The 27256-nt window shown below is 38.7% G+C and overlaps 1 protein-coding gene across 1 annotated transcript; it reads right to left on the reverse strand.

Annotated features, from left to right (window-relative positions):
- Positions 1 to 439: 439 nt before the first annotated feature.
- LOC146501568 (transforming growth factor beta-3 proprotein-like) lies at positions 440 to 11852 on the reverse strand. The gene is made up of 7 exons (XM_085133420.1): positions 10825 to 11852; positions 6803 to 6966; positions 4504 to 4633; positions 4280 to 4387; positions 3471 to 3636; positions 3126 to 3279; positions 440 to 1135 (listed from the first exon to the last, which is right to left on the reverse strand). Exons 1-7 carry the CDS (start codon positions 11168 to 11170, stop codon positions 977 to 979), a joined length of 1227 nt encoding a protein of 408 aa, XP_084989546.1. The 5' UTR covers positions 11171 to 11852; the 3' UTR covers positions 440 to 976.
- Between the last annotated feature and the right edge of the window lie 15404 nt (positions 11853 to 27256).

Below are 27256 nucleotides of genomic sequence, written 5' to 3' on the forward strand. Positions count from 1 at the left end.
GTGTTCTTTTCCAGTATATTCTTTGATGTCCCAAAAATAATGTGAACCTGTTAAAGATGAAAACTTCCAGTGAATGGCAGTGTGCTCGTGGCTAGTTTCCATCACAGTTCTTCCCTTCCATACAGGTCCCCTCTTCTTCTTCTTCTTCCATTCGTTTTAATAGATTCACCGAGAAAAAAAAAATAAAAACGAGACCATTGCTGCTGGCTGGCCAAAAAAAGAAAAGCTTGGCTCAACCTTCTTTGTTCATTGACTTTCCATTGCAAATCCAGCAGGCATTCTCTCTCAGCTCTCCTTTTCCCTGACCACAGCTATGGCTTTGGATACAGCAGCAAGTCTGTCCTTTCTCCTTTTGTGTTTGAAGATAATGCCCACTGTTTGAAGTGAAGGGAATTTAAGGCAAGTTTAAGGGAAAATTGGGCCTGAAAGAAGAGACCTGTCTATATTTGTGACGACTAACAATGTAAAATCAAGGCTAGATTCAAGAAAGAGTTACACAAAAATACTACAACGTAGCCCTCTTTGAGTAATTATCAATGAAGCAGCTATAGTTAGTTTTTTTGTTGTTTTTATTTTAATTTCTTTCATTTTGTCACAAATAGGTGCCCGTGTCAATCTAGCCTCTAAAGTATGTTGTCCATCCTCACAAATATAGGGGGAAATATTTTAAGCTCAAGTCTTATTTGGGACTATTTTTTTAGTTAGTTTCAAATTAAACTACTTTACTTGTCAACCAGAACCAATTGAGGGAAACAATAAAAATTAGTATCAAAATATCAAGTTTGTTTGTTTTGGGGTTTTTTGTTTTTTGAGAAAATCTGCATCGTTAAAAATGTGCCACCTCCTGAGTGGTCTTCAAATCTAAGCCATGAGGCCACAGTTTAAGTATTTGTCACAGCTAAAAGTCCAAAAGTCATGCATGGGTTTGGTCTGTACCGAGTAAAATCCTGCCACACTGCCTCACATTCATGTCCTCTCAGCTACACTTGCAAGACTTGACAATCATGTTGGAGAGCTGCTCCACTTTAGGTGTCCGTCCAGAGTAGTAGAGTATAGTGAGGGGTTCCAGGTCTTGGGGGACACAGCAGGGGGAGGCGGATGCCTCTGGATTCAGAGTGTTGTAGAGGCTCAGCAGCTATTGAATAGGACATAGAAATTAAATAATTATAAAATTCACATTTGTTTTGTGTACCGTGTATCTCTGCTGTCTCTTCCTACGTGATATTACATGACAGAGACACAGCACACAAAGACTTCTGCGCAGAAATCCATGAGAGAAAGTAGTAACAACAAAGAGCCTCTGCCCCTCTACCAGAGAGCCAAACATCTGTTTTTTTACAGCCAAACTGGAGAAATATACACTCACTAGCCACTTCATTAGGTACACCTGTTCAACTGCTCATTGACGGCAATATCTAATCAGCCAAACACATGGCGGCAACTCAGTGCATTTAGTCATGTAAACATGGTGACGATGACCTCCTATTCAAGTTCAAACTGAGCATCAGAATGGGGGGAAAAAGGGTGATTTAAGTAACAGTGAACGTGGCATGTTTGTTGGTGCCAGACAGGCTAGTCTGAGTATTTCAGAATGTGCTGGCCGGCAGGGATTTTCCCACCAAACCATTTCTAGGACAATTTTAAAACAATAGTCCGAAAAAGGGAAAAAGAGAAAATAACCAACCCTGGGCAAATATCAGTATGAAAGATGAACATAGCTACTGTGACATCACCCAGTGGTTTGTGAAGTCCTGTTCTGAAGCCTCGTGATGAGGGTTTCCCATGTCGCCACCTTGGTTGCAAAAACTGGACATGACGAGGCTGAGCAGGTCTGACTGCGAAACCAAACGCTTACCGCCTAACAACTTGTGACTGGCAACTCATAAGCCGATGTCTTTGTGGTTTCATAGCATGCATATGGTGCATGAAACATGGTATGATGTACACAGGCAAAAAACGATAACAATATGAAAAAAGAGTGACTGTAGAGAGACCTACAAGCTTAGCAGAAAAGTGACTATGGAAGTCACGACAGAAAGCTGTTTTCCCATAGACATCTATAGGGCCAGAAGTCTTTTTGCAATCACAACTATTGCCATCTGGTGACGTTCAGATAGAATGCACGTTTAAGACACTTCTGCATTGATGGAGTTTTCCGACCCACAAGGTACGTCCATGTTTTATACATGAACAACGCAAAAAAGCAAAAACACTTTGTTTATATCAGACATCAGTGGAGAATGGCCAGACTGCTTTGAGCTGATAGGAAGGCAGCAGCAATTCAAATAAACCACTTGTTACAACCAAGGTATCTCTCAACATGACAATAAGGTCACTGTACTCTAATGGCTTCCACAGTCACTGGGTCTTAATCCAATAAACCAACTTTGGGATGTGGTGGAATGGGAGATCCACATCATAGATGTGCAGGCGATAAATCTCTGGGCAACCTGATAATAGCAAGGTATAGCTAATGAAGTAGCCCGTGAGTGTATAAACCATACCTTGTTTACTACTGATGCAAGTGCACAGATGAGGTTCATGACACACACACACACAAAAAAAAAAAAAAAAAAAACCCACCATAAAAAATCATGAAAGGAACCAATTTCTGGCTAACATAGCTGTAGCTCTTTTCCTTTCCCCTAAAGTCAACTTTCTTTTGACTGGATGCCCCAGCAGGTAGGGATTCATTCAGTTTACATATCAAATAAAGAATATAGCTCTTTCCCCATGTTTAAATACAGGGCTCGGTCTTGTTAACACAAAACAGCTGCCTGGAGATTCAGTGGCAAAGTGGCTAGGGTTTCTGCTAGAAGAGTTACAGCCCAAGGCATTTTTATTTTAATCAATGCAATACCTATACTCTGACTGTGAAAGATAGCTTTCAGATATATTTATCAGATATATTGATTTGTGATCAAATGGACAAGTTTTTTATATTTTGTGTACATTTTTTTACACTGTAATTTAAAATACCATGTATAGTTGTAGTGAAAATACATATAAAACATTAACATTTATGATGCTTTTTTTTCTGCAATCTACGATGTACTTAAAGGTATTTTTGTTTCTGCTGCTGTAAATTCTACTGTGCAAAACTCCCTCAGCAAAATCCCACTTACCGAGCTGTGCGTTGTGTCTGAGCTCCTCAGGTAAGGGCATGGCCCAGAGCAGTAGTTGGCATCGTAACCACTGGGCTCGTGGATCCACTTCCAGTCCAAGTCACGGCGGAAATCAATGTGCAGCCGGCGAACGCAGCAGCTCTCCTCCGTGTTTCTGTGATGAGGAGGAACAACAAAAGCATAGTCAGTCTCAAGAAATGTTTTCAGTGGAACATTTAGGTTCTCTTAATATTTCATTGTTGTATCAAATATTTAAGCTCCTGCACATGAAAGTACCGTTAAAACTTGACAGCACTAAGAATAGATTTCTCAAGGACTAGCTAAAACTGGCGTTAATCCCCTTACGAGAAACAGTAGTTTGTGTCCAGCGCTCTCTTGCGTCGGCGTGTTGACTGAGTGTCCAGGCGGTGGGGCGGGATCATCATGAGGATGAGATGAGGGAGATTCTGTTCCATTTTCCTCTTCAAGTGATCCAGATCCAAGCGACTGTGCTCCTCCTCTTCATCAATACCTTGATTATAAACATGATCGAAATGCACCGTGAACAACTATTAACAACTGTGGAAAAAATCCATCCTTTTTTATTTGAGAAACACCTTAAGTATAATTCACCATAATATAAGAGCACTTGTACTGTATTGCAATTCCTCAGATTGAAGCAGCTATGCTTAAAAATTATTTCTATGTAAATAGCCTTGGATTATTTACCACAATAAAGATGTGATTTGGTTATTACGAAGATTACATTTTCTTTCTTTCTTCCTGTTAGAAGGGAGTTTTTCCTTCCCACTGTCGCCAAAGCGCTTGCTAATCAGGGGTTATATGATTTAGGGGGTTTTCTGTGTTTCCTTTGTGCTATTGTAGGGTCTTTGCCTTGAGGCAACTGTTGGTAATTTGGCGCTGTATAAATAAAGGTGGATTGAATTCAATGAAATGTTGCCATGTAAATGTATTGCAGGAATGGTAAGAAATCACACAGAGCATAAAACATGACTTGCATAAACCCCTAGTAGCTATGTCCATCCTATATTGTTTTTTTTTGTTTGTTTGTTTGTTTGTTTGTTTGTTTGTTTGTTTGTTTTTGTGTGTGTGTGTGTGTGTCGGGGGGGGGGGGGGTATATAAACTGATGTGACAAAATCTCACTGTAACTCACCTTTAAACTTGACCTCCAGGACCTCACTTTCCTTGTCAATGATGTCGCCATTTGGGCTGAAGGTGTGGCATGGACAGTGGACACTAATTTCCAAACCCATATTAGATCCTGCAATTAAAAAAAAGGCAAGCTTTCATTAACCTTAATGGTAATCCTTTATTATTCCTAATGATAACAATTCTGAGTTATTATGAAATGAGGAAATATGGAGATCTCAGGCTCACCTCTCTTCATCAGCCACTCCCGCACTGTTTCGGTCACATCAAAGGAAATCCATTCTGCGGTACCTTTGGTCAGCACATTCTTGGCGCCAATGAAGCGCTGCTTCCTAATGTGTTCATTTCGCCTCACGATCTGTGAAGCAATAATAAATAGTTGCTCTGAAGCCTTTTTTCTCAACTGTTTTAGTTGTTCTTGTTCTGATTGTTCAATAATAGTTTTGAATCATGTGAGGAAAGAGTGCATTCAATATATTAATAAACTATGAATACAGAAAAAGTAAATCAGATGACTCTTGCAGCTCTTTGAGACTACACTGAGGCTATGTCGACATGTACATGGGTATTATTTAAAATGGGAGTTTTTCGTTTTTGCCTTGAAATGTCAATTTTCACGTGAAAATGCAAAAAACAATGTCCAGGGCTGTCAAAAGCATACCGGGTGGCACTACAGCATAACTCTAACAATACAGAAATGTTGACCAATCAGAAGCTGACAAACAATGAAGCTACACACACAAAACTGACACTCACACATCTGACTTTCCTCATTCATTTCCCTGCCTAGATTTAAATCTTCACCCTGGAAGGGGTTTTTCAAAAGCTCCAATTTCAGTGACCATAAAATGACAGTAAAATGCCATTTATGTGTTGGAAAAGGCTAAAAGCTATAGAAAAGCTACATTTATCAAAATACGTGTGTGCACGTAGACAGACTGCAGGCAGGCAAGGGGTGTTTTTAAGCTGGCAAAAGATAAAAATGACAAAACATGCATTTTTTATATCAGCCAGACTCAATATGCTAAAATTTAATGGTGCTATAGCTTAAACAAAAGATGTATTTTTAATCAACAAAAGGTCAACTCTGCTATTATAACAGTTGCCACAGTTACTTTTAGTTAAATTCCCCATTAATGCTGCTTTTCGCAGTGTTCCAGTAGATTGTATCATTGCATTTGATAAAATCGGACTAAACCTTGTCTTTCCATTTTTGTTGGCTTGTATTTATTTCTTTATAACTAAAGACGTGTGGGAATGTGCACAAGATCTATAAATTTACATTTTACTATTTCTGTTATTATTTACTTAACTTTTGGCAAGGTTGCCACAGGTCCCTGGTTTTTCTGTGGAATTTGGCTATTTGGCTGGAACATGCTATAAATACCTCCTCTGTCACCAGAGCAGGATGCAAAAGAGCTTTTTTCTAACCGCTATTAAGTCGCTGAACAAGTTATGACCTGTTTATTTATTTATTATTAATTTTATTGACAGACATTCTTTTTTTTGTATTTTGCACACATCTAAACTATTCTGTTTTTCTTGTGACCTTCTAATCTAGAGCTTTTTTTCCATAGGTTTTTCACACACTTTTTACTTGTTAATCTGTGGTGTGACAATAAAGTTTAATCTGAATCCATGTTGGAGGTGTTTTTCGGTCAGTGGGTTGGGCAGATCTATTTTTATGAAAATAAAAAGCCAGATTTTAAACAAAATCATTTATTTACACCAAAATCTTACAAAACCAACCACAGAACACAGCATACATGTAAATACCAACATGCCAACCATGTGTATCTAAGCACCTGCACACACACCAGATTGCTATGATGCTTTTAACTGCCAAGATTAATACCTACTCTGGGTACTATGTTAATAGTATATTTTTCTGAAATTTAATTGTGTATCGGTTACTTTGGTGTAGCATTGGGGAGGTCCTTATCAGCAGGAAAAGTTGTAAAAGTTAAGAAGCTACAGTTAAAATTTACCCCCTTTTTCACAGTTTCCAAAAACAAAGAGTGGACCGAACTGGAGTCTTTTCTGGGGCAACTCTGGTCCCCAGGCCACATGTTTGACACCCCTATCTTAGATCCTTATAACAGAATATTGCATTGAGGACATTAACTACAATATTCAGTATTAGAGATCTACACATAACTATAATTAAGATCATTATAGACATTTGTAGATGTCTACTACTTGTTCTTCGATAACACTGTCTGTGGCTAACTGTCCCAGTTCTGCAAAGATCTTGCAGGCCTGCTGAACCTCTCGGTTGTTCATCTAGTTGTTACCTATGTGCCTAACTGCAATCGAGTTATAATTGTCTATTTTTTTGTTAGTTGGAGCCTGAAATAACAATAGAACTGACTATCTATTTCAAGACCGGTTTCTCAACAGTTCAGAATTGTAGTGGTATTTTTCTTTTGTTTGTTTTTCCTTGTATACAAAGATTACATCCAGAAAAAGTATTTGCGGTCTGCCTTTTATCTAGGTAGAAGGACAAGGAAACGGTACCTTTACGCACCTGGTAGAGCTCAATCCGCTGTTCATTCCTCTTGGCAGTCGAGTTTGGAACTCTCAGCGCTCGAAACTCTGCTCTGAACAGGTTGGTGGCGTTCCTCTCCATGGCGGAGATGTTAAAACGGAAAACCTTAGAAGTAATGCCTTTTGGGCAGTAAGACAGATCGTCTGGAACAAATAGAATAAAACAAATGTTTTGTGAGGGAGCATGCTTAGAAGCATTTTATGTCCGTAGATAGATAAGACAGATGGACCTTGTATAGGTAAAGATACACAGTTCAAATCCGATCTTGGCCATAGTGGTTCTGTGGTGTCTGGCACTATGTTTATCACAGTGAACGACTAGTGTTGCTGCCCACCTTAATCAGAACTTGTCAGTGTTTCTCTAACACATTTTGTCTATATTTGGTGGAAATGAAAATGTCGTCACTGAAATAGCATTATTTAGCTTAGTATGACCTCACCTATCTGGTATCAAAAACCTTCCTATCCTCAGTCCCACTGACAACGTTTTGGACCTGAACCCTTTCTGACCATGATGACTTCTCCACAGCCCAACCTCAGTCCTTGAGACATGCCAGACTCTGTATAAGTACCATGCTATAAAAGGAAATCTTGTTGTCCACACTCTCAACACAGTAATTTGAATGACCTTAAGGCTGCTCTGTGAACCAACTCGAGGCCGTGGCAGGTGTAAATGAAGCAGAAGGCTGCCACAAGACTGACAAAGGTCAACGTATTACCTATGAACCCCATCAAAAAGCTAATGTATGTAAACGAGATAAAGAGCGTGATGTCACAGGCCCAGACTCAAATTTTAATTCCACAAAGTCAGCCTCCAAGCACTCTTATGCCTCATGCAGGGAGCACCATTGGCGCTGTGGCTTGTAATCACTGACAGTCTACTGTCTTAAAGGAGTAGTTTGATATTTTGTAAAACTTACATTCCCATTCCCATTTGCTGTAGGTTACGTGAGAAACGTGACATCACTGCTATGAATTCCACCCAAAAAAAGGATGGCGCGAGCTAACAGCTAGTCACACGTCATTTCATTCTCAAAAAATAATAGGAGCTAATGTTGGCAGCTAGATGCAGTATTCTTGGCGTGTGGTAATACATGATGTCATTCACAAGCATGTGCCTATTGTGGAATGATAATAAAATCTGTGGCCACCTTTAATGAATGACAGTACATTCTAAAGTGTAATCAAGGGTAAATAACACAGACCTCTAGAGCGTAATTGGATACAAACAAGTCATGTGACATTGAAAAGAAAAAAAACTGATACGGTAGAGGTTTGGGAGTATAGTTAATGAATGCATTAACAGGGCCGGATACTGCACCACTGCTCAGTCTTGCTGCTTTTCCAAGTACCCATTTGCATTTGAATTGAAAACAGTCCCTGTGGTCCAGAAAGCATTTTTTCCCCGTAGACCGCCATTATCAAAAGAGACATCTGTAAAACTGTTAAATATGATGGATCAAATTCATGGAGTCTTAGCCGCAAAAGTGAGTTTTTATTTCTTGTCTATGGACTGCAGATTGTGGGAGAAACCAGTCAGTGGGCAGCTAATGGTGTAACCACAACAACAAAGCTTCACTAAGAGCTACAAAGTGTTCGAGTCACTTTAAGAGGGGTCACAGTGTTTCTACCCAACATTACACAAAACAGTCTCTCAGTAAAATCTTACCAAGTCTTATCTGCACCTGAATCTAATCTAACTTTAACTGTAGCTTTATCGTGTCACAAAAGAGATTAGGGGTGCTTTGTAAAAGGTATCCTGGTGATAGGCGTGGCAGATCAAAAAGTGCTTCGTCTGTATGTGTCGAGGGCAATGAAAGCTGATGTAATTTGTTTTTATTTTGAAAGATTTGTTGGGGAGTTTGACACATCATTTGAAAAAGTACCTTAAAGAAGTTGGGGATTTGTCTCCATCTGTTACATAGATTTTGAGCAAATACATAAAAAACCCTGCATTTTTCTGCAGGAGAAGACATGTTTTAAATTTGCTTGAGTTGTTGATGAACTGGGTTAAAACAGAGGTGACCTTACCCATTTGCTTCCATTGAGGTAAAACTTATGTTTTGAGTTTTGTATGTCTTGTATAAAGAAGTAAACTGGATAAACATGGAGAATACATTGCTTTAAATGTTGTTTTAATCTAAAAGATGTTTGCGTTGCTTTTTTTTTTTCTTTCCTGCAAAATTCAAAAGTGGATCTCAACCAATCTGAAAGTTCATCATCTTTCCTTCTCCATCATATGAAAATCACATTACCCACTCTCAGTTTAGGGGCTGAATGAATACAAGTGGATATACTGGGCATTGACAGAATGCATATTTCCAAGTATGAGATCACACTGGACATATTAAAAAAACACTGGCATACACATACAACCCTTGTATTTAAGATTTTGTCATCAATCGGCGTGTGTTATTCTGTTTAAACACCAGTGAACAGTACACCGTATATAAATCTTTGTCGTCACATTGTCGTACCTCGAGACCATCCGTGGCTCTCAAATCCAGCTACGAGTCCACCATCTCAAGGCGCCTATTTCCTGGTGTTTTTGTCAAAAACCATTTTGTGAGATTTGAAACAGAACATTGCTGAGGGAAAGTAGGTCTTTTGAGAAACACCTGTTGATTTCAAAGGGACTGTGATGCAATGGTCTTGGCTTTGCTCTAGACCATGAGGCCCGCTTCGCCTCTCGCACACGCACAGCAGTTATCCTATTCTGCTTTTTCGGTAATCCAGACTCAGTGGGACCACATGCCACTTGAATTTCCTTCAAGTGCTGACACATGTCCCTCCAGCACAGGTTTTCCAATTACAGTTCGTAGCTTTTTATTCTATAGAGGAGAAAGCCAAATATGGGTTTAACACATGTAGAGGAAATAATGTGAGCCTAAGCAGTCTTTATGTGTTATTTTAACAAATATTTCACATATAAATTTAAACTCATTTTAAGCCAAGTAATGACTTGTTACCTATACCTGCTGGCAATATGAGATGCTGGCATAGTCTTTAGACTTAATTGGGTTTAGGGCTCAGCCTCACACACGGTTTAGTAAAGTTAAACCTGAGCTGTCCTGTATGTGATCTCATTCTCGTGGGCCACCCGCGAGCATAATTAACTAGCCAAGACGGCCAGTGGGGTCACTGCCATCTCAATCGGCAAGTGGGTGACACCAGCATGAGGGCTACAGAAGAGCCAACTCCTCCCATGCAGAGAAACTCTAAAGCAGAAAAGAGTCCTTCTATCCCAGCTAATGGGGAGGTCCTGCTGTCTAGCTTTTCCTGCTCATTTCTGATAACTTTTCCAACTCCTTCTTCTATAGGCATCCCCATCTGCCTGTGCAGATGTCCCTCTCATTTGAACCTGACTGGAAAGGAAATGGGAACATCTGGGATGGGAGACATGAACCATAGAGAGGGGAAAAAAACAAGGCGAATAAGAGCGGAGTCAGGAGTGGGAGGAGAGTGGCCTTCCTGGAACACAGGTTCAGACATAAAACAGGTTGGCGAGCACAAAAGAAATAAAGCACATCATTCACAAGGGCACTGCTTTCTGTTCGCCTTTTAGTTTTACAAAAATTCAGAGAAGAGTTTTATACAATTAAACATTAATCTGCCAAAGGGGGATTTGTTTTTTTATGTTTGGGATGATTATGTGACACTAACCAATTTCCAGCACAAACACTAAAAAGAGGCTTGACTGGGGTTAAACGTGGAATATATATATATATATATATATATATATATATATATATATATATATATATATATATATATATATATAAATAATATAATAAAATTGAAAGAGTATTTTGCCAGCTAGAAATTTTATCAATCTAAAACTGTCAATGAAACGGAATTACATAATTGCTGTTTTGAGTCTTGTGCCGCTGGGTTTAGGCGTACACTCTTCGTTTGATGCGTAATTACGCACTATGGACACGTTGGTGGCTGGCATAAGTTGGACAAAGACAGCTTGGCTGTCTGAAAAAGTGCGATACTTACTGTTCTCCGGCGGTCCGTTGTCCATGTTGAATTTGTATATCTCTTTGGCATAGTACTCTGTCTCTGTGTTGTCTTGACCGCAACTCTGCTGCCGATCCCTCCCCAACTCCTCCAGTAGCTCCTTGGTGCTGTTATACAACGCTTGGATTTGATAGGGGATTTTACTCGGTCCAAGGGATTGTGGAGGACTAGTCAGCCGAAGTTTGCTCAAAATTTGACCTCGTATCGCCTCGACCCTCTTCCTTTTCACATGGTCAATATCCACAGTGGCACAAGTTGACAGGGATGAGCTCAAAGTTGCGCAGTTGAGGAGGATGACAAACAGTAAAGCCTTACCCAAATGCATCTTTCTCTCTGCATTTGTTCGCTCGATGGTTGAAATGTGCGGTGGACTACCAGGGTCCGTGTCAACTATCCGTCAAAATCACAGTCCTGTGACCTATGGTTCTTCTTGTGCTTCTCTAAACTTCCCTTGGAAACTAATGCTTAAAAACTCCTCGCTTGATTCGTTTTCTTGTCCCCTTCGCCTGCGGAAATCCAATTTTGTGTTCGCCCATTAGACACAACTCAATTCAATGTCCCGAAAAAGACGCTCTCCCACATATATGAAATTGATCCGTAGAAACAAGCAATCTGGTCTTTTGCATACTTGTACTCACTCCAGCAGATTTATCCGGTGGCCTGGCACACTTCTCCTCTAAGTCTGTATCACTTAAATGTAGAGCCGCCTTATTGTCTCAGAGGAGGCAGACCGCAGGTTGTCCCGTTAACGAGGTATATGCGACTCTGAGCGGTCGGTATGGCCTCACATGAGTTTTATAGCGGTCGTTTCTGACGTTTTGATGGAGGAGGGTCCCCGGGAGCGCCCAAAACGTAAGCGGGCAGTGAATGCAACGCTCCAGTCATCAACTCTGACATAATAAGCAAGTTTCACGGGCAGGCCCATCAAACAGCAGGGACAATTTAAGCTCCAGCCCACATTTGTTTATTTATGAAGGTATTTGAAGTGGTGTTCAGGTCTGGTCTTGTGGTCCCCGTTTGTGTGAGTGTGAGTTCGCGTGTGTCTTTATAGTCGTACGTCGCTGTAAATTATAACCGTGTTGAAATCTCAGTTGGTGCATCTTCTGATTGTCTGCTGTCGTATGCCCCCTAGTGGCAAGTTGTACCACTTGCAGTTGCCAATTTTGTTTCCCCATCAAATTGCTCAAAGAGCCTTACACTTGAAAAGGATGTAATACTGTGTGGTGTTTATTGTCCAGATACAAAAGTTTGGTGTTGTCTTTCCCTCTAAACAGCCCCGGAGGAAAGTTGTGGTAGCAGCTTTAACAATGGCAATAAACAGAGGTCACAAAGTTTACACATAAAAAAATCCATAAAGATAACAAGTGATAATTCACTGTTGGGTATTTTTGTATGTGTTTGTTTTGCTCTGTTGTCTGATGTTGGAGTCTTCCCACAAAGACCAGCACCAAACAGGGCAGCGGTTGTTTTCCAAGGTTGCACTCAGATTACATAGATCCTTTTGAAACGTCACTTTCAGGCAACGTGATTACATTACTGTTGAAAAGAACCAAAGTTTCCTCACTGTCAGCGCAGATTTTCCCATGCCCTCTGCAAACCGCCATCCACACAGATTTTTTTTTTTGTGCTTATGTCTGAAGGCCTTGGAAGCCTGTAAGTTATTATATATTTACAGCCCCCCCACCTCCACCCCTCACCCAGCTTGTTTTATCTCTTTTCATAGAGCATATTCACATTTCTCAGACCTATTTTAAGTCGAAGCTCAGTCAGACACTGGAGGCCCCGTACCCAAACATGGCATTTCGCAGTGTTTATTTTGTCCACCAGTTTGCATAGCAAGAATAATTTCATACAATTGCCAAACTTGGTAAATATTTGGCATTAAGAGTAAGCTCAGGTGAGTAAGTGTATCATATACACATTTATTGGTTGACTTTGCAGGGAAGCATTATTGGATATATATGCAGATTATAGTTAAAACATAATTATGATATGAATCCACCCCACTTATTGTCTGTTTTATTTTTTACAGCCAGATGTCTCCTCAGAAAAACATGGCTCATACTCTTTATGTAATAACTCTGACTTCCATTTACTCTTTGACTTGTTAGGAATGCCAAGTATCCCTGAATCGCAGTTATTGTTTAACTCTTTTAACTGTGGTGAAGATTTTTTGTTTATCCATTAATAACCAAGATGCTCTGTCTTTGCTGCTTTTGATACTTTAGTCACAGAAATATATGTATTTTTGTGTCTACTTGAATCTTTTCCAAACTAAAGTCTCTCCAAACTCCAGCTGAAACGCCTTCATCTATAACTTGACGTCAGGAGCGATACGTAAGCAATCCAAACCCAAAATTAACTTAAACGAGGGAGTTTGGGTTTTTTTGTATGATCCCAAAAAGAGCAGAGTTTTTCTATAGCTATTGTCAGAGTATTTTCAGGCAGACACCCAGGTCTCTGGTTTCTCTCAGCCGCTTACCCACAGTGCTCTATGCATACTTTAATGCACAAGACTCAAGTTTATCAGAAGAACTTTTGAAAACGTTTTTGGGGGAGAATGTGAGATATTTGTGACAAAACAAAAAGGCATTTTTTTGACTTTGTTTTTGCACTTTGCTGTTGTCCGCAATGCTCTGGTGAATCTCAGCATTTTCCCTGTTTTGATGGCTTTGAAGGAGCTCTCTGCTGTGCAACTCTCCCACTGCTGTCTTATTCATCCTTTGGCAATTCTCCATTAAGCCAGCAGGTGATGCTGCATAACAAACAATATCTGCTGTTAGTGTCTGAATCCAAACACAAGAGTGGAGGAAAGAAAGCATCTTACACAGCCCCAGAGCTAAATCTAAATTATAGTGGACTCATTTTTAAGTGCAGATGTAACAACAGGCAGACCTGTGCTCTAAACTGTGCTCTCGCATAAGGATTTATTTAGATGTTTGGTAAATGTATCACAAAAACCTGATGGAACCTCAAACAAGAGCAAAACCAATAACAATGGGTTGAGATGATAGGTGCAGTAGGTTCAATCTGCCTGGGGCTTCTGTGTGTGCACTTTGCATGCTCTCTCAGTGCCTGGATGGATTTGCCAGATGCTGCTTTCTCCCGTAATCCAAAGACATGCAAGATATGTTCTTTCAGGTGATTCTTAATTGCCTGTTGGTATGGTTTTCAGTCTCTCTGGCCCCCTTGAAGTGACCCAGGTGCACCCCACCTACTGAAATACTCCTTAAGTCTTTGTGGAGAGTATATGGGGTCTATATCAGAGGGTCATGAACATGGAGAACAACAAAGTGAAGAGAGGACTCCCTAAGGAGGCAAAAAGCATCACCTTAAAGCCCTCCAAACACACACATGTGGATACATACACCCACGTTGTAGTATTTTAACTGTCTGGACGGGGGGTGGGGGTGGGGGGGACTCTTAGACACAATCCCAGACACCATCATCAAAGTTCACTTTTACTCAAAGCGTCCTCCAGTGATTACCTCACTGCTGGGTCAGGTTTAAGTGAGTCACTCTCAGGCAATCTCTCCGTCTCGCACAACACACGGAAAAGGAATGCAGCTACAGATCCGAGGATGAAAATAAAAACACATGCTCTTAGCCACACAGAGAAGTATGCCCTGTTTTTTTGTGGGGGGTTTTCTGCTGTCATGTAGGTGGGATTCCTGCTGAGTATAGCTGTCAGAGTGGTGAACGTAACTTTGTAACCTCTTCTGTGAGTGAAGTGGCGATTCATTATGCTTCTGTAGACAGACTGATCTGACCACGTGCACACAGACTGGCTAGACAGTCAGGCAAACCCCAAATACTAAGCAGCATCCTGCCAGATTTCCCTACAACAGCATGCAGACAAGCCAGCCAGCACAGTAAAGTCTGCTTCGTCTGGAGGTTACAAGTCTATGAGTCATACATAGAGAGTCAGTTGTGTAGGAATGCTACAGGAGACCCCTAAAACTCGCACCAGTAGAGACAATGATGTGTATATGTCACAGCCATACGAGTCAAATGAATCATTTAATCTGTCCACCATCTGTGTTAGTCATCAGCCGTCTTACTACACGTCCATAGAAAGGGAAAAACATGGCAGCTAGACGATGACTTAAAGTGAGATCACGTGGAAGCAGCAGACGTTTGTCTGTCATTTTGTCACTGATGTGTCTGAGGTTTATTTTTTTATGGCGTACAGCACTTAAAACACGTAAGTTAAAGGCTTACGTCTGTGTTATGTTTGAGGTTTCAGGCAGCCTTAATTACTGACATCTCCAAGTGGTGGGAAATTATCGAATTAAAAATAAATAACACACTTATTTTATTTAGAAAGAACACTAAACACACCGCCATGCATTTTATGGCACCGAGGAGTTTTGCTGCTTCAATACGAGCACGGCTGGTTAAATCCTAGCTAATGTAAACTAACGTCTGCCTGATCTTTATAAACACACACTTCTGGATGTGAACATGCAGCAATCTGTGGGAAGCAGTCGTGTTGGAGCACACTTTCGCTGCGGGCAGGTAAACAGTCCACTCGGGAAGAAAAATACAGGAACAAGCTGACCAAAAGGAAACCATTCAGGAAAAATGATTTCCCTTTTCACTTCCTTTTTTCAGTTCACTGCTTTCTGTCTTGGTGAGGATTTCTAGTGGCTGCACAGGAAGTCCTAAAACTCTGGTGGCTTCCCCTGGAGGTTTCCAGAATAAATTTTGCTAGGCTTAGGTCTATAAAGAACATTACAAAGCCACTTTGTCGACTTTATAATGATTTTATGACATAATGTTTTGGAGACATCTTTCTTTTGTTCCTTTAGGGACCAAATGCAGTTATTGAAAACACTTCTGAACAAGAAGCTATTTAGTTAAATAAATTTTTTACTAAATCATTTCTCATTCTGTTTTTATAGTAACCATCCATGTTTTAATTTATTTTTTTCTTCACTAAGGGGCAGAGGATGTCAAATCTGCTAACTGCCATGGCTTTGTTGATGTGACCAAAGTGTTAGCCAAAAGGTTTTGATCTGCTGAAGGACACAGATCTGATTCAGCCTCCCACATCCTTGTGAATGTAAGTCCTTTTATTGCTTTTGTTTATTCGTTTTTGTTTGTTCACCTTTTGCCCACTACTGAAGCGTGGCACCTCCACCTGATAAACCTGTTCCAGTTTGAACTGTGTTGTACAAACAGTGCTTTCTCTAATCTTATTTGGTAAAAACCTGAAGAATAAGCAAGAACCAAAAAAAAGTTGGCATCTATAAAACAAAAAACAATCAAAAAAATGCTTGTTTTTTAAGAAACTGCTCTAATAACACTCATCACGTCAAGTTATTCAGTTTAACTGTCTCTCTGTTGCTTATATAAATGAACTTTATCATTATTTATCCCTTCTTGTAGTCACTTTTTTGTTTTTTGGCAGGGTTTTGTGACGGCTTGCTCCCATAAGATGGCATATTGTGGTGGTCTGATGTCACAGAGGTGAAGACTGTTCACTTTACATCTGGGTCTAAAGGGGGAAACGATCTGCTGAGTTAAGGCCTTTTTGCAAAACAAAGGACAAGGTGTCATTGGGCCACTGCATGAATATGAAATAGCAGCGCCCAGCATGTTGATTCACACTCCAGACAAATACTGTCACGGTTAAGGCCGAACACACTTAGCATTTCTGGATTAGCACTCTGTGAGAGTAAGATGGCACAAAGTTGCTGTGCTCAGTGATGTTTGTTGTGATTACTAATGGCAGGGGTTGTGCGAATGATTGATGGCAGAAGCTCTTAGCGATTCCAGTTATGATTCAGCTCAGTTTAATTGTGTTACCAAAACCACAAGGGATTCTTTTTCAGTGACTTAACTTTTCTTATGTTTCAGCCTAATTTTTGTGCAGTTAGGACAAAAGTTACCACATTTACCGTTCTTAAGCTGATGAGCTATATTAGGAAGGCCAAAGAATAAGGAAAGAAAGGGAATTCTCCAGTCCTTTACCATCTTATCCTTGCTATTTTCATGGAATTTCAGAGAAAACCGCATATGGCTTTTTTTCCCCCCCTACTGCCCTCCAACTTTAGCCCTCCACTCCCCCACCTCTGTATTCCCGTAAATGCTGCAAGCTGGATAATGAGGAAATTGGCTCTTGGAATTGTAGCAGTTTTGGCATACATGGTAAAGAAAGTGTCAAAATAATAGCGAAAACAAAAAGGAGCTTTACTGGAAACAGGCCAATTAAAAACAGACATTGGACAGTAGATATGGGAGGCCAAAGGTTAACGACTGTTCCCTGTTTGGACAAAAGCAATGATAGTGGGCAAATACTCTCTCTAAGACACAGAGCTAATGTAGGTTTGTGCTCACACTTGCACACAAGCACAATGGTAACACACGCACATAGACACACACAGCATGGGCCAGGTTAGTGCTGGCCTCCTCATGCAGAGTCTAGACAGGAAGCTGGTCCATGCCAGATTAGGGATTTTCTCCCTCACACCCTTACACCACCATAACACACACCCACACACACACGTCTTTCAATACATCTGTGTGTATTTTGTGGTTCCGTGTGTGTCAGACAGGGAGAAAGAAAGTAGGAAAGAAAGGGAGGTAAAAGGGACGGCAATTTGGTGACAGAGCCCTGTGTGTACACAGATTTTGTGTGTTTATATGCTTGTCTGTCACTGAATCAGTCGCACACAAAATACAAAACAACTCAGCCAACGGAGAAACACAGATTCCATGTCAGAAGCTTTTTTCGGCTCGATTACTCGTTTTTCCTCGAAATGATGAGTCTGAGGCTCAGTGTGAAAAGTTCAACTCGTCCTTCTCAGGTACAGGGGCGCACTGCATCCTGTAGTGCTTAGCTAAATTAAACCGAGCCCCTGCTGTTCTCATCTGCTCACCTGTAGCCCCTGCCAGGCCTGGCCATGACCTTTGAACCCACACAGATGGGTCTGCATAATAAGACACGGGCACACACGGCTAAGTGCCATCTCGGACATGTTTGATGGGTAGCTATATCGGACTAGAAAATTTTAAATACTGTACGCACTGAATTGCTAATGTGTTGACCTTCCTGAGCAGGTGAAGTCTTGTGTGAATGTGCACATTTCTATAGTTCACTCTGTGAGTTTGACTGATCTCTTAAGCGTAAATACAGACACCAGTAGAAGTCCGCCTACTGTAATAATCTTTGTCTCTCTGTGTGTTATTGGCCTGAGGCCAGTGACCTCTGTGCCCCCTCTATGGCAGGATGTGCTGTACTTTTCACTCTGTCAGTATGAATATGCATAGCCTCCTGGCTCATTAGAAATGGCAGTGTAGACATGGCTTGGAAAAGAGCTTTTTAAATAATATTGCATATAGCTTCACCTTTAAATAGTTTTATATTTACCTGGATTTCAAAATGTGTTTATATTGTCATGCTATTATCCATTGTCAAAGATTTCCTTTCTTTGTTTGGGTTTTTTGCCTTAGAGGGAATTTTACTGTTTTTATTTAATACCTTTTTATGACACTTGTTCAGTTTAACCCGAGCTGCTGTTTTTAACCCTGTGTCACATATGAAACATGAGTATTTGTGATTTTTTTAGACTTCTACAGCAATGTGATTTTCTTTCTTCCTAAAAAAACAAAATAAATGGCACAATACATTTTTAATCAATAAATTTAAAAAGATATAGCAAACATGCTACAAATTTAAATGTCATGTATGTGAATTAATATTTCTTTCTTTTCCGTTCCTTATGACATTTTAAAAATGTATTTTTAAAAATGTCATAAGGTTTAATAAACACTACAAAAGTAAAAAAAAACTGTGTACACAAAGATAATACTAAGAAGTTGCTCTGGTGCCAGGTAAGTAACAAGGAAAACAATATTATAATATTAATATCAAATCTGCTAAAAACTGAATTTTAGAAAGACTGGAATATAAATATAGAATATAAATGCTGATAAAAAATATAATTTGCAATTATTTTAGCCAAGCAATTACTTTTTTGACATTAGAAACTGGGACTGTTGTGGAGGATCACACCAATAAGCTGACGTAAAAATATTGGTAATTGCTAAAATTATTTTTTTATGTTTCTGTAATAGTGAATCTACCAATATTCTCAAGCTCTTTAACTAGAATTTTATTTTTAATGCTCAAATATAATTACTGCTGATATCCATGAGTTTTCAACTTTACGCTTTTACAAAAAAAGAATCCAAATTACAGTCATATACTTGCATTCCTGACTAGAAAAATAGTAAATAAATAGATGACAAATTAGTCTAATAAATAACACCATAATTCTTAGTTTTAAACAGATTGTTGACAGGTTTCTAAAATAAAGTTTTCTTGTTTTTATGTTTTTATTACAGGCGATCTAATACATTCTTTTAACAGTCTACTTATTTTAAATTTGATGCCAGCAACACGTTTCAGTAACATTAGGATGGAGGTAGATTACTAGAAGTGGCAGCTCCTGTGATAACCACTTGAGGCCATTTCAAAAATTGTCCCAATCGCCATAACTCCCCTAAAATTTTAAACTTTACATCACTGGGAACTCACAAGACCAGTTGCTGTAGTTTTAAAAGCAAAACATTTAGTCACCTGTCTGATGTGTACTAATACACACCCATCCCATCACTGATTCTGGCTTTTGGACTATGTGCTGATAATAAGCTGTATAACCCCCCGCCCCCTCTCCAGCCTTTTATGTTGGAAACCGCTGTGTTTATTTCCAAAGAGACTTTCAAATTTTGACTTGTCCAACCACAGGACAATTATCCTGTTCACCCCAGTGCATTTTAAACGAGTACAGGCCCAAAAAAGACATTTTCCCTTTGTTTGTATATGTTTTTGTCTTTTTGGTGCTTTTTCGACGTGCATTTGTGGACAATCTGTTTCCACTAACAAATGTTTGAAAAAAAATGTCTCCGCCCATGCAGTTATTTCCACTTCAGAATCATGTTTGTGTTCCTCTTTGGCCTAAAGTTCTTGACAGTTCTGCATTAGTTTCTTTGTGTACAGACTCATTTAACATACACTGTACATGGCTAAACCTTCAACTCCTATGCAATATATTGTTGAGAAACAGTTAAAACTTTTTAGATGTTTGAATTTTTGCCCACCTCTCAAAAGTCAACATTTCTGGGCTTTTTGCATAATTGAACAAAATCAAATCAGCGCCAAATCAAAACAACGGTTACCTCAGGTTGCTTTATAGTGTAAGGTAAAGACCATAAAGAGATGTGTTACTTTTTTGACTGCTTGTTTTGGCTTACAGAACATTTATCACTACTTTTATTGTTCCTGTCCAAACCTTTTTGAAACTAATTGCTCACCATCCTTCCCTCCCATGGGCAGCATGGTAGCGTGGAGGTAAGCATATCTGGAATATCTGTGACCGATATCTAGATATTGGGAATTCAGTGCCATCTCAGTAGGCTGTAAGCACAATAAACTGAAAAACAAAACAAAACAAAGTCTATTACCCAAAGGTGGATGGTTGGATGGATGAATAATAGGCCATTTGACTGCATTCTTGTTGTTTATACCAAATTCTGGACCTATGATCCAACTACCACAGCATAAATTGAGACTCATCAGACCACAAAAACATATTTCTAATCTTCTTTCAATTTTCATCCACTCTCGGTTTCCAGTTTTTTGCTTATTCAATGCTGCTGTAGCCTATATGCGTCACAGTTGTCAATTTAGAAATGCTCTACTGCATATCAGTTACTCTTGCCTTCCTATTAGCTCAAAACAATCTGACCATTCACCTCTGACATTAACAAGTAATTTTCATCCAGATAACTGCCTCTCACTGAATATCAGACTATTCTCTATGAACGCTTGAGATGGTTGTTGGGAAAAACCCAGTAGATCAGCAGTTTCTGAAATATTCAAATCAGTCCATCTGGCCGGAACAGCCATACATGTTCAAAACCACATAAATCACCGTTCTTCCTCAATGTGATGCTCAGCTTGAACTTTAGCAGGTTGTCTTGACCACGTCCACATGTGATTGTTTGTTTTTAGATATTTGTTAATGAGCAGTTGAACAGATGCAGTTCACAACGTAGCTGATGAGTATATATTAATATACATCTCTCTAAAGCTTTAAGTGATACTGTACTTATTGCCAACAAGTTTTTCCTGTTGAAAATTTAATATATGAGTATATTTGCACCTTGTCTTAGAGAATATATGACAAATGTGCACTGCTGACTGCTGCATTAACAGTATATTTCATCCCCTTCTTGGTTCTGTCTACGAAATGGTCCTCTTCATTTCCCACATGAGTGGTTTTCTTATCATCCAGGTCTCCTATCACCTGCCCCGGGGGCTGAAATAAAGCCGATAAAACACCCAAATATTCTGTTAAACATGGGTGGCCTCTGCCATGTGGCCAATCCCTGCAATGCCTCCTGGGTAATTATGGTAATAACTCAGCTGTCAGAGGCGAGGCCAGAGGCCCTGGGATGACGAGGTCAGACTAAAAAGGCTGAGACGAGAAGAGTGGCGGTGGTGGAAACAGGGTGGCGGGGTCAAGGTGAAGCGGGCAGAGCTCGTACGTTGCTATCCCATAAACTCTTGCTGTCATATCAGAGGCCGTTGGATGAATGTGGACATTCCCTCTGATCTGTACTCCTCAACAATCAAGATGCTGATGAGGGATGATGACAAGTGTTTGAGTAGCACTGTTTGTGCAGCCTTGACTAGCAGACGCCTGCTGGGTTGGTGGGTTTGGAAGGTCAAAATGTGCCACAGTTTGGGCTGTTGAACTACAGACTTTTAATAGTTGTGAGATGTTTCATGTCAAATTTTGAAAAGCTGATTGGACAGTCGACCATATTATTTTCTTCTTTACTGAATTTGCGAGAGGCAAAGGACAAATATGATCCATTATGGGTGCACGTGGTCTCAGAGACGGAGGTTTACACCATTACTTTCAGAAATTAAAATCGACTCCTTTGTATTCTCTGTATTGTCTGACTGCCTGCACAATCTGACGGCGATCTCTTGTATGATGAATAATGGAGACAAAACCAGATCAAACTCTGTGTTTGGACTTTTTTTTGCAGAAGATCTACGTGTATCAATTGGTTCAGTGTTCAGGTTAGACTTTTTCTTCATTTACCCCATTCCATTTAGAGTCATCTATTCTCTGTAAAGATTGTAAGGGTATGTAAGTTTATTAATCATTAATCCACATTGGTGTGGATTCAAAGAGGAGTAAATCAGAGGGTTGCTGATTGTAAATTAGTCTATGAGAAAACATCCTGGGCTCCTCCGATGTGTGACCTCAGTAAATAGTTTATGTTCTAAATCACAAGTTTAAAGTCTTCCCTAATTCCTAATGGTTTTTATTTTTGTAAATTATGGTCTTATTTAGAGTAAAATAGATGACAAGTCAAGATATTTTGGTCAAAAATCAATTAAGCTAAAAACTTACTCCACTAGGGGTGGACATTTACAGTCTTAAAGTTATATCACCATATTTTAAGAAAATTAGTAATAATGATATTTATGATTACTAGCAAAAAACAGTTTTTGGTAGGCCTTTAATGCTTCTTCACTTTGCTCATGCATCAAAACACAGATATGTAAATTGATTTATCATATTATTTTTTTCATCTTCCTTATATTACTGTATATAGTGAGACTGCTGGCATAAACAGCTGTTCACAAACTCAAAACAAATCAATAATAAATGCATGTATTTATTCCCATATGGAAAATAAATAGAAAAAACTTATAAAAGACTTGCATAAGATTTGGCTTGCTTCATATAGTGAGTCATATAAGGCTTATATGATTTACTCATGAAAGTGGCCACATTTTCATTACTTTCATATATTGTTTTAGTAAGTATCCAAAACATACAAGTTTCATTTATATAATTTTTCAATGGATCTTATATCTGTTTTCACTCGTGTATGCTTTTCATACAAGTTTCACACAAGACAGATACAAACTTTATAAGATTTATATATATCTTTTCCATATGGGTTGTTCTTGTTCTTTGCAAGCTACGTATTCATTGAAGACTAAAGTAATTCTTTTTAGTGCTGCTGCTCTAAAAACAGTTTAACAAAATGCATTTACAAACAATAACGTATACGTAAAGTAACGTAAATGAAGGCTGCTATTCGTTTTGAGATCAGCTACTGTAATATATATATATATATATATATATATATATATATATATATATATATATATATATATATTATGTAATGTAATGTAATCTGAAAGTATTTGACCATTATAAAATAAATCCCAAACGGTACATAGATTTTGATAATCCAGATATCCAACACAGTTTATATAGTAAGTTTCATCCACATTGATTCATTGACTTACGCTTTCAGGAGAGTTAGCATACATTACAATCAATATAATAGGAACATTTTATTAGTAATTGTAGTTTTGTTTTACTACTGCAAAAAAAACAAAGGCAGTTTCCATTCTCCTTGTCCAATGAGCTACTGTCATTGATGACACAAAATGTTGGTGGTAGAAGGTATAGCGCAATAGTACTGACACAGGATAAAATATATTTAAGCACAGAAGTAGCAGAAGCATGTTGAAGTGTTTGGGTCTAACTTTTTCAACCAGTTAGTTAAAGTCCTTCTTTTCCTCCAGTTGGATTGGCAGCATATCCTTGGCCAAAACACATGTAACTACATCAGTATTTTCCATCCGCTTTTTGCTCTTCCAATTATGTGGAGTGCAACTACTCAGTTTAGGCATTTGTTTTTACTTTTGGAGTGAACATCACCAGCTGATTGTATCTTCATTTGACTGGCCTTCGTAAGCTGGCTGTATTCAATAGTGTGTTTTTGCTTCCAGCAGAATTTGTTGACAGTGGTGTTCAAGCTTTAGCACGAATGGTTTGCATTTTTGGATCTAGAGAAATTTTACTAGGGTGGCATGGAATATGTACTATATGTGGTTAAAATACATAAAATGCAGAAAGTATACACGTTTCATTTAAACATTGTCTGTAACATTCTTAATAGCTTTAGCCCAAGTAATTATACATTTCAGTTACATAAAAAAATTGAATTTGAATTTTTTTGTATAAAATATAAGCATGTAGCCGAATAAGTACTAAATCTAGAAAGCTACACAACATAAGGTGGTTCAGTTAGAAATACAAGTCTAACATAAGTTTTAGTTGCTACTGATAACAAGAAATAAGGAAGCTATGGGTGAACCATTTTTTAATTGTGGGGCCATTATGGGGTATATTCATTTTAAGAATTTGCATTCGATATTAATTACTAATAGGCTTAACGTGTTAATGCTAGCTTATTTTAATGAACAGCATTGTCATATGCAATGGTGGCACTAGGGGTGGCAAGAGATTATTTTATTATTTTGCCACCACAGTAGATCCACCACTGTTATTTCAAATAGAAAGTGCTGTTCCTGTGTCTTTTGTTTGTACATATACTATGTGACTGAGGCTAGTTTGTGAACGCACGCCATTTTTACAAATATAAATTGAACGTAATGTTTGCACGTTCATGCGCACATTACACTTGCGTTTTAACGGTCATTATTGAGTTCAAGTTTTACGAATTTGCAGTTTTAATTTCCTATCTGGCATGCTTTATGATTCTAGACCAGCGGTCCCGAACCTTTTTTGCGCCACGGACGGTTTATGTCCGACAATATTTTCATGAACCAGCCTTTAAGGTGTTGCGGATAAATAAAACCAGTGTCGGTACCTAAAAGAAGGAGATTTATTCATAACACACGGGAAAAGACCCAGGGAAACAGTTAACGATAAAAAATAATTAAAAAAAAAAATAACGATAAAAACCGATAAAAACCCTGAAAACCATAAATGTCACACCCGAGCCTCATCTCGCCCAGCCCGGGGGTTGGGGACCGCTGTTCTAGACCATTAACTTAGGTTGAAAGACGGCTACAGCAGATGGCAGAGAGAGGGAAACTTTCTAGACATTTGCATGTTACATACAAAGAACCATGATCACCATAAAAGTCTGCAAGGATTTGCCATGAACAGTGTGTGTGGCTGGTCATTCCTTTGAGGTAAGGTATTGACTTCCCTTTTCAGTCACTTCAGTCTCAATTTCTGTGTTCACAATTAAAATTAAATAATGGATTAATATGAATTAATCATTAATTAAATTTAAATTTCTGACCTGTTGCAAAATATTGAAAGCTGTACCCTTTCCTCATTTACTGACAGTATAAATGTGTAGTTTTAAATGCTGCTCCAAGTCATCTTTAATAATAATTTAGCAGTAATTCAGCCATTTGTGGTAGATCAACGTTTTGAAGTAACAGAAAAGATATGTAGAACAATCATTGTAAGTAGTTCATGATAAGAGCCACACCACATACAGGATGGGCCCGCCACCTTTGTGTTTAAGTTACTTGCTTCTAATGCTTCCTATTGTTTCCAAATTTTTAGTTATTAAAAATCTATATTCTTAAATTGTCAACTGTAACTGTACCAAGTTTATTGCGGTACTTAAAAAGTCTCAAACTAACACTGAAACATTTTAAAAATACAAGACTATAATAACTTTGTCTCTTGCTCTCAGAGAACCAGAGTTATGTATTTGTGCTAGAAAATGTTAAACACACCGTGGGGCTATATTATGGATATTATGAGATGACATTTTTTTAATCACATGAAAATCACATGTAGTATTGTGGATGGCCTGATATGGCACAGCCCTAGTGTTGGTGACATCACAGTGGCTACATCTTTTATATACAGTTCTTTGATTGTATTGATTGATATTGCCGATAAGAACTTTCTTCATATAGTTTTATGATGTCCATGTTAAAAATGAAGACAATTACTAATTTAATAAAGATGTAACTCTACTAATTATAACATTCAAAAAGATATGTATAAGCATCTTTTAACAGTAAAAGCTCACAATAATTACTTACTCTGTTGTTTGTGCGTGTGTTGCTGTGCATGTGTGTAGCCCGAGGCTTTCTTACATAACCTATATTTAGACTGAAAGTTATGCTAGACGAACAATGACAGAAACACAATATTCCCCCTGTTTTCAGTCCAAATTCTGGTTGGAGGGGAGACCACAAGAAAATGTTACCATTCAATCACCATTTTGGCTTCTTCAGCATTTCCACATTTCCTTGAGCCTTAAATTTTCCCCTCCTGTGCTACTCCTTCATCAGCCAGGCCAAGGCTTTGTCTAGGTCATTCCACTCTCTTTGCATAGAAATATCCTCTGTAAATTATAAATTTGATAGGAAGTGGATTGAAATGACAAGTGTAATAATTTCCAATGACACACATCTCCATTGAGACCGAGGCTTAATGTAAAAGTGATCAGAGCCAGAGCTATCATCAGGCATTCACATGTCAAGGAAAAAGAGAAAGCTGCATTTGGGGAAAGTGTGAGCAAAAATCTAACATTGCAATGAATAACCTCATAAGGCACTGGGAAACTCTCCACTTAGGTTATTGTGAAGTTAACCAGAATTAGAATTGATAGATATGGACTCAACCTTAATTTTGCCCCATAGATCACAATTTTTATGTGCGTATTTTTTTCCATTTTAAAGTAAGAGGAATCGCCAAGCCTTAAATATCTCACTTCAGAACCCATTAGTTATTGATGCCATATTCGTGCTTACACAGTTTCATACACTCCATCCATGCTGTGGTTCATTGAGACACCTGACCTGCAAACAACTATAAATATGTATTTGCGTCAGCTTGTCTAAAAATAACCGTATTACAATTGAGTATCCTGGAAAAGGTCCAGGCGGGTTGTGGAGCGAGCAGCAGTCAGCATTCAAAGTCCAGAGAGAGACATGGCAGTGTCAAGAAAGTGCAGGCATATCGATAGCTTTGTGGTCAGCAGGAGAAAAAAAAAGAACCCACTTCACGTAGAGATCCTTTGGGTCAGAGGATGTATTTCTGGAACATTAAGACTGAAGCCAAGAGCTTATTTAAAGTAATTCTCCCATCAGAGCGTTGAAGCTTTAATGATAGAATCCAAGATGTAAAGTGTTTTTTACCATGTTAGATAAAACAAAGATTCAAGATATATCTCAATGTCAACAGTAATTACTTAATAGTCATCTATAGATGCATACTTAAGTTTTCAGCTAGTCAGTAAGTGGGTGCAGATGCCATCTGACTAATAAACAAAAGGAATAAATAAAGAAATAGAAGTGCTGGCATGTGATAACAGTGAATTAAACCAAATAGCTATCTACAGTCCTCTGTCAACTGCCAGCATTTTGGTCTTTGACACTTTAATATGTATTTTATATGATGAATTATAATATTCAGATGAGGACTATTAGGCCCTCCTATGAACATTTCATTCTTTTGAGGTATTTCCAAAGTCCTGTTAAACAGAGCAAGGAATTTTTAAAACAGCTTTTCCAAACATCCTA

The sequence above is a fragment of the Neolamprologus multifasciatus genome, chromosome 15 (assembly GCF_963576455.1).
Source record: "Neolamprologus multifasciatus chromosome 15, fNeoMul1.2, whole genome shotgun sequence".
Lineage (NCBI taxonomy): Eukaryota > Metazoa > Chordata > Actinopteri > Cichliformes > Cichlidae > Neolamprologus > Neolamprologus multifasciatus.

Coding starts and splice junctions, on each gene's coding strand:
- LOC146501568 (XM_085133420.1), bottom strand. CDS start 11,170: ATGCATTTGGGTAAGGCTTTACTGTTTGTCATCCTCCTCAACTGCGCA. Junction 4,388..4,503: donor GGAGTGGCTGATGAAGAGAG/GTGAGCCTGAGA, acceptor TTTTAATTGCAG/GATCTAATATGGGTTTGGAA. Junction 3,637..4,279: donor CCTGGAGGTCAAGTTTAAAG/GTGAGTTACAGT, acceptor TTTATAATCAAG/GTATTGATGAAGAGGAGGAG.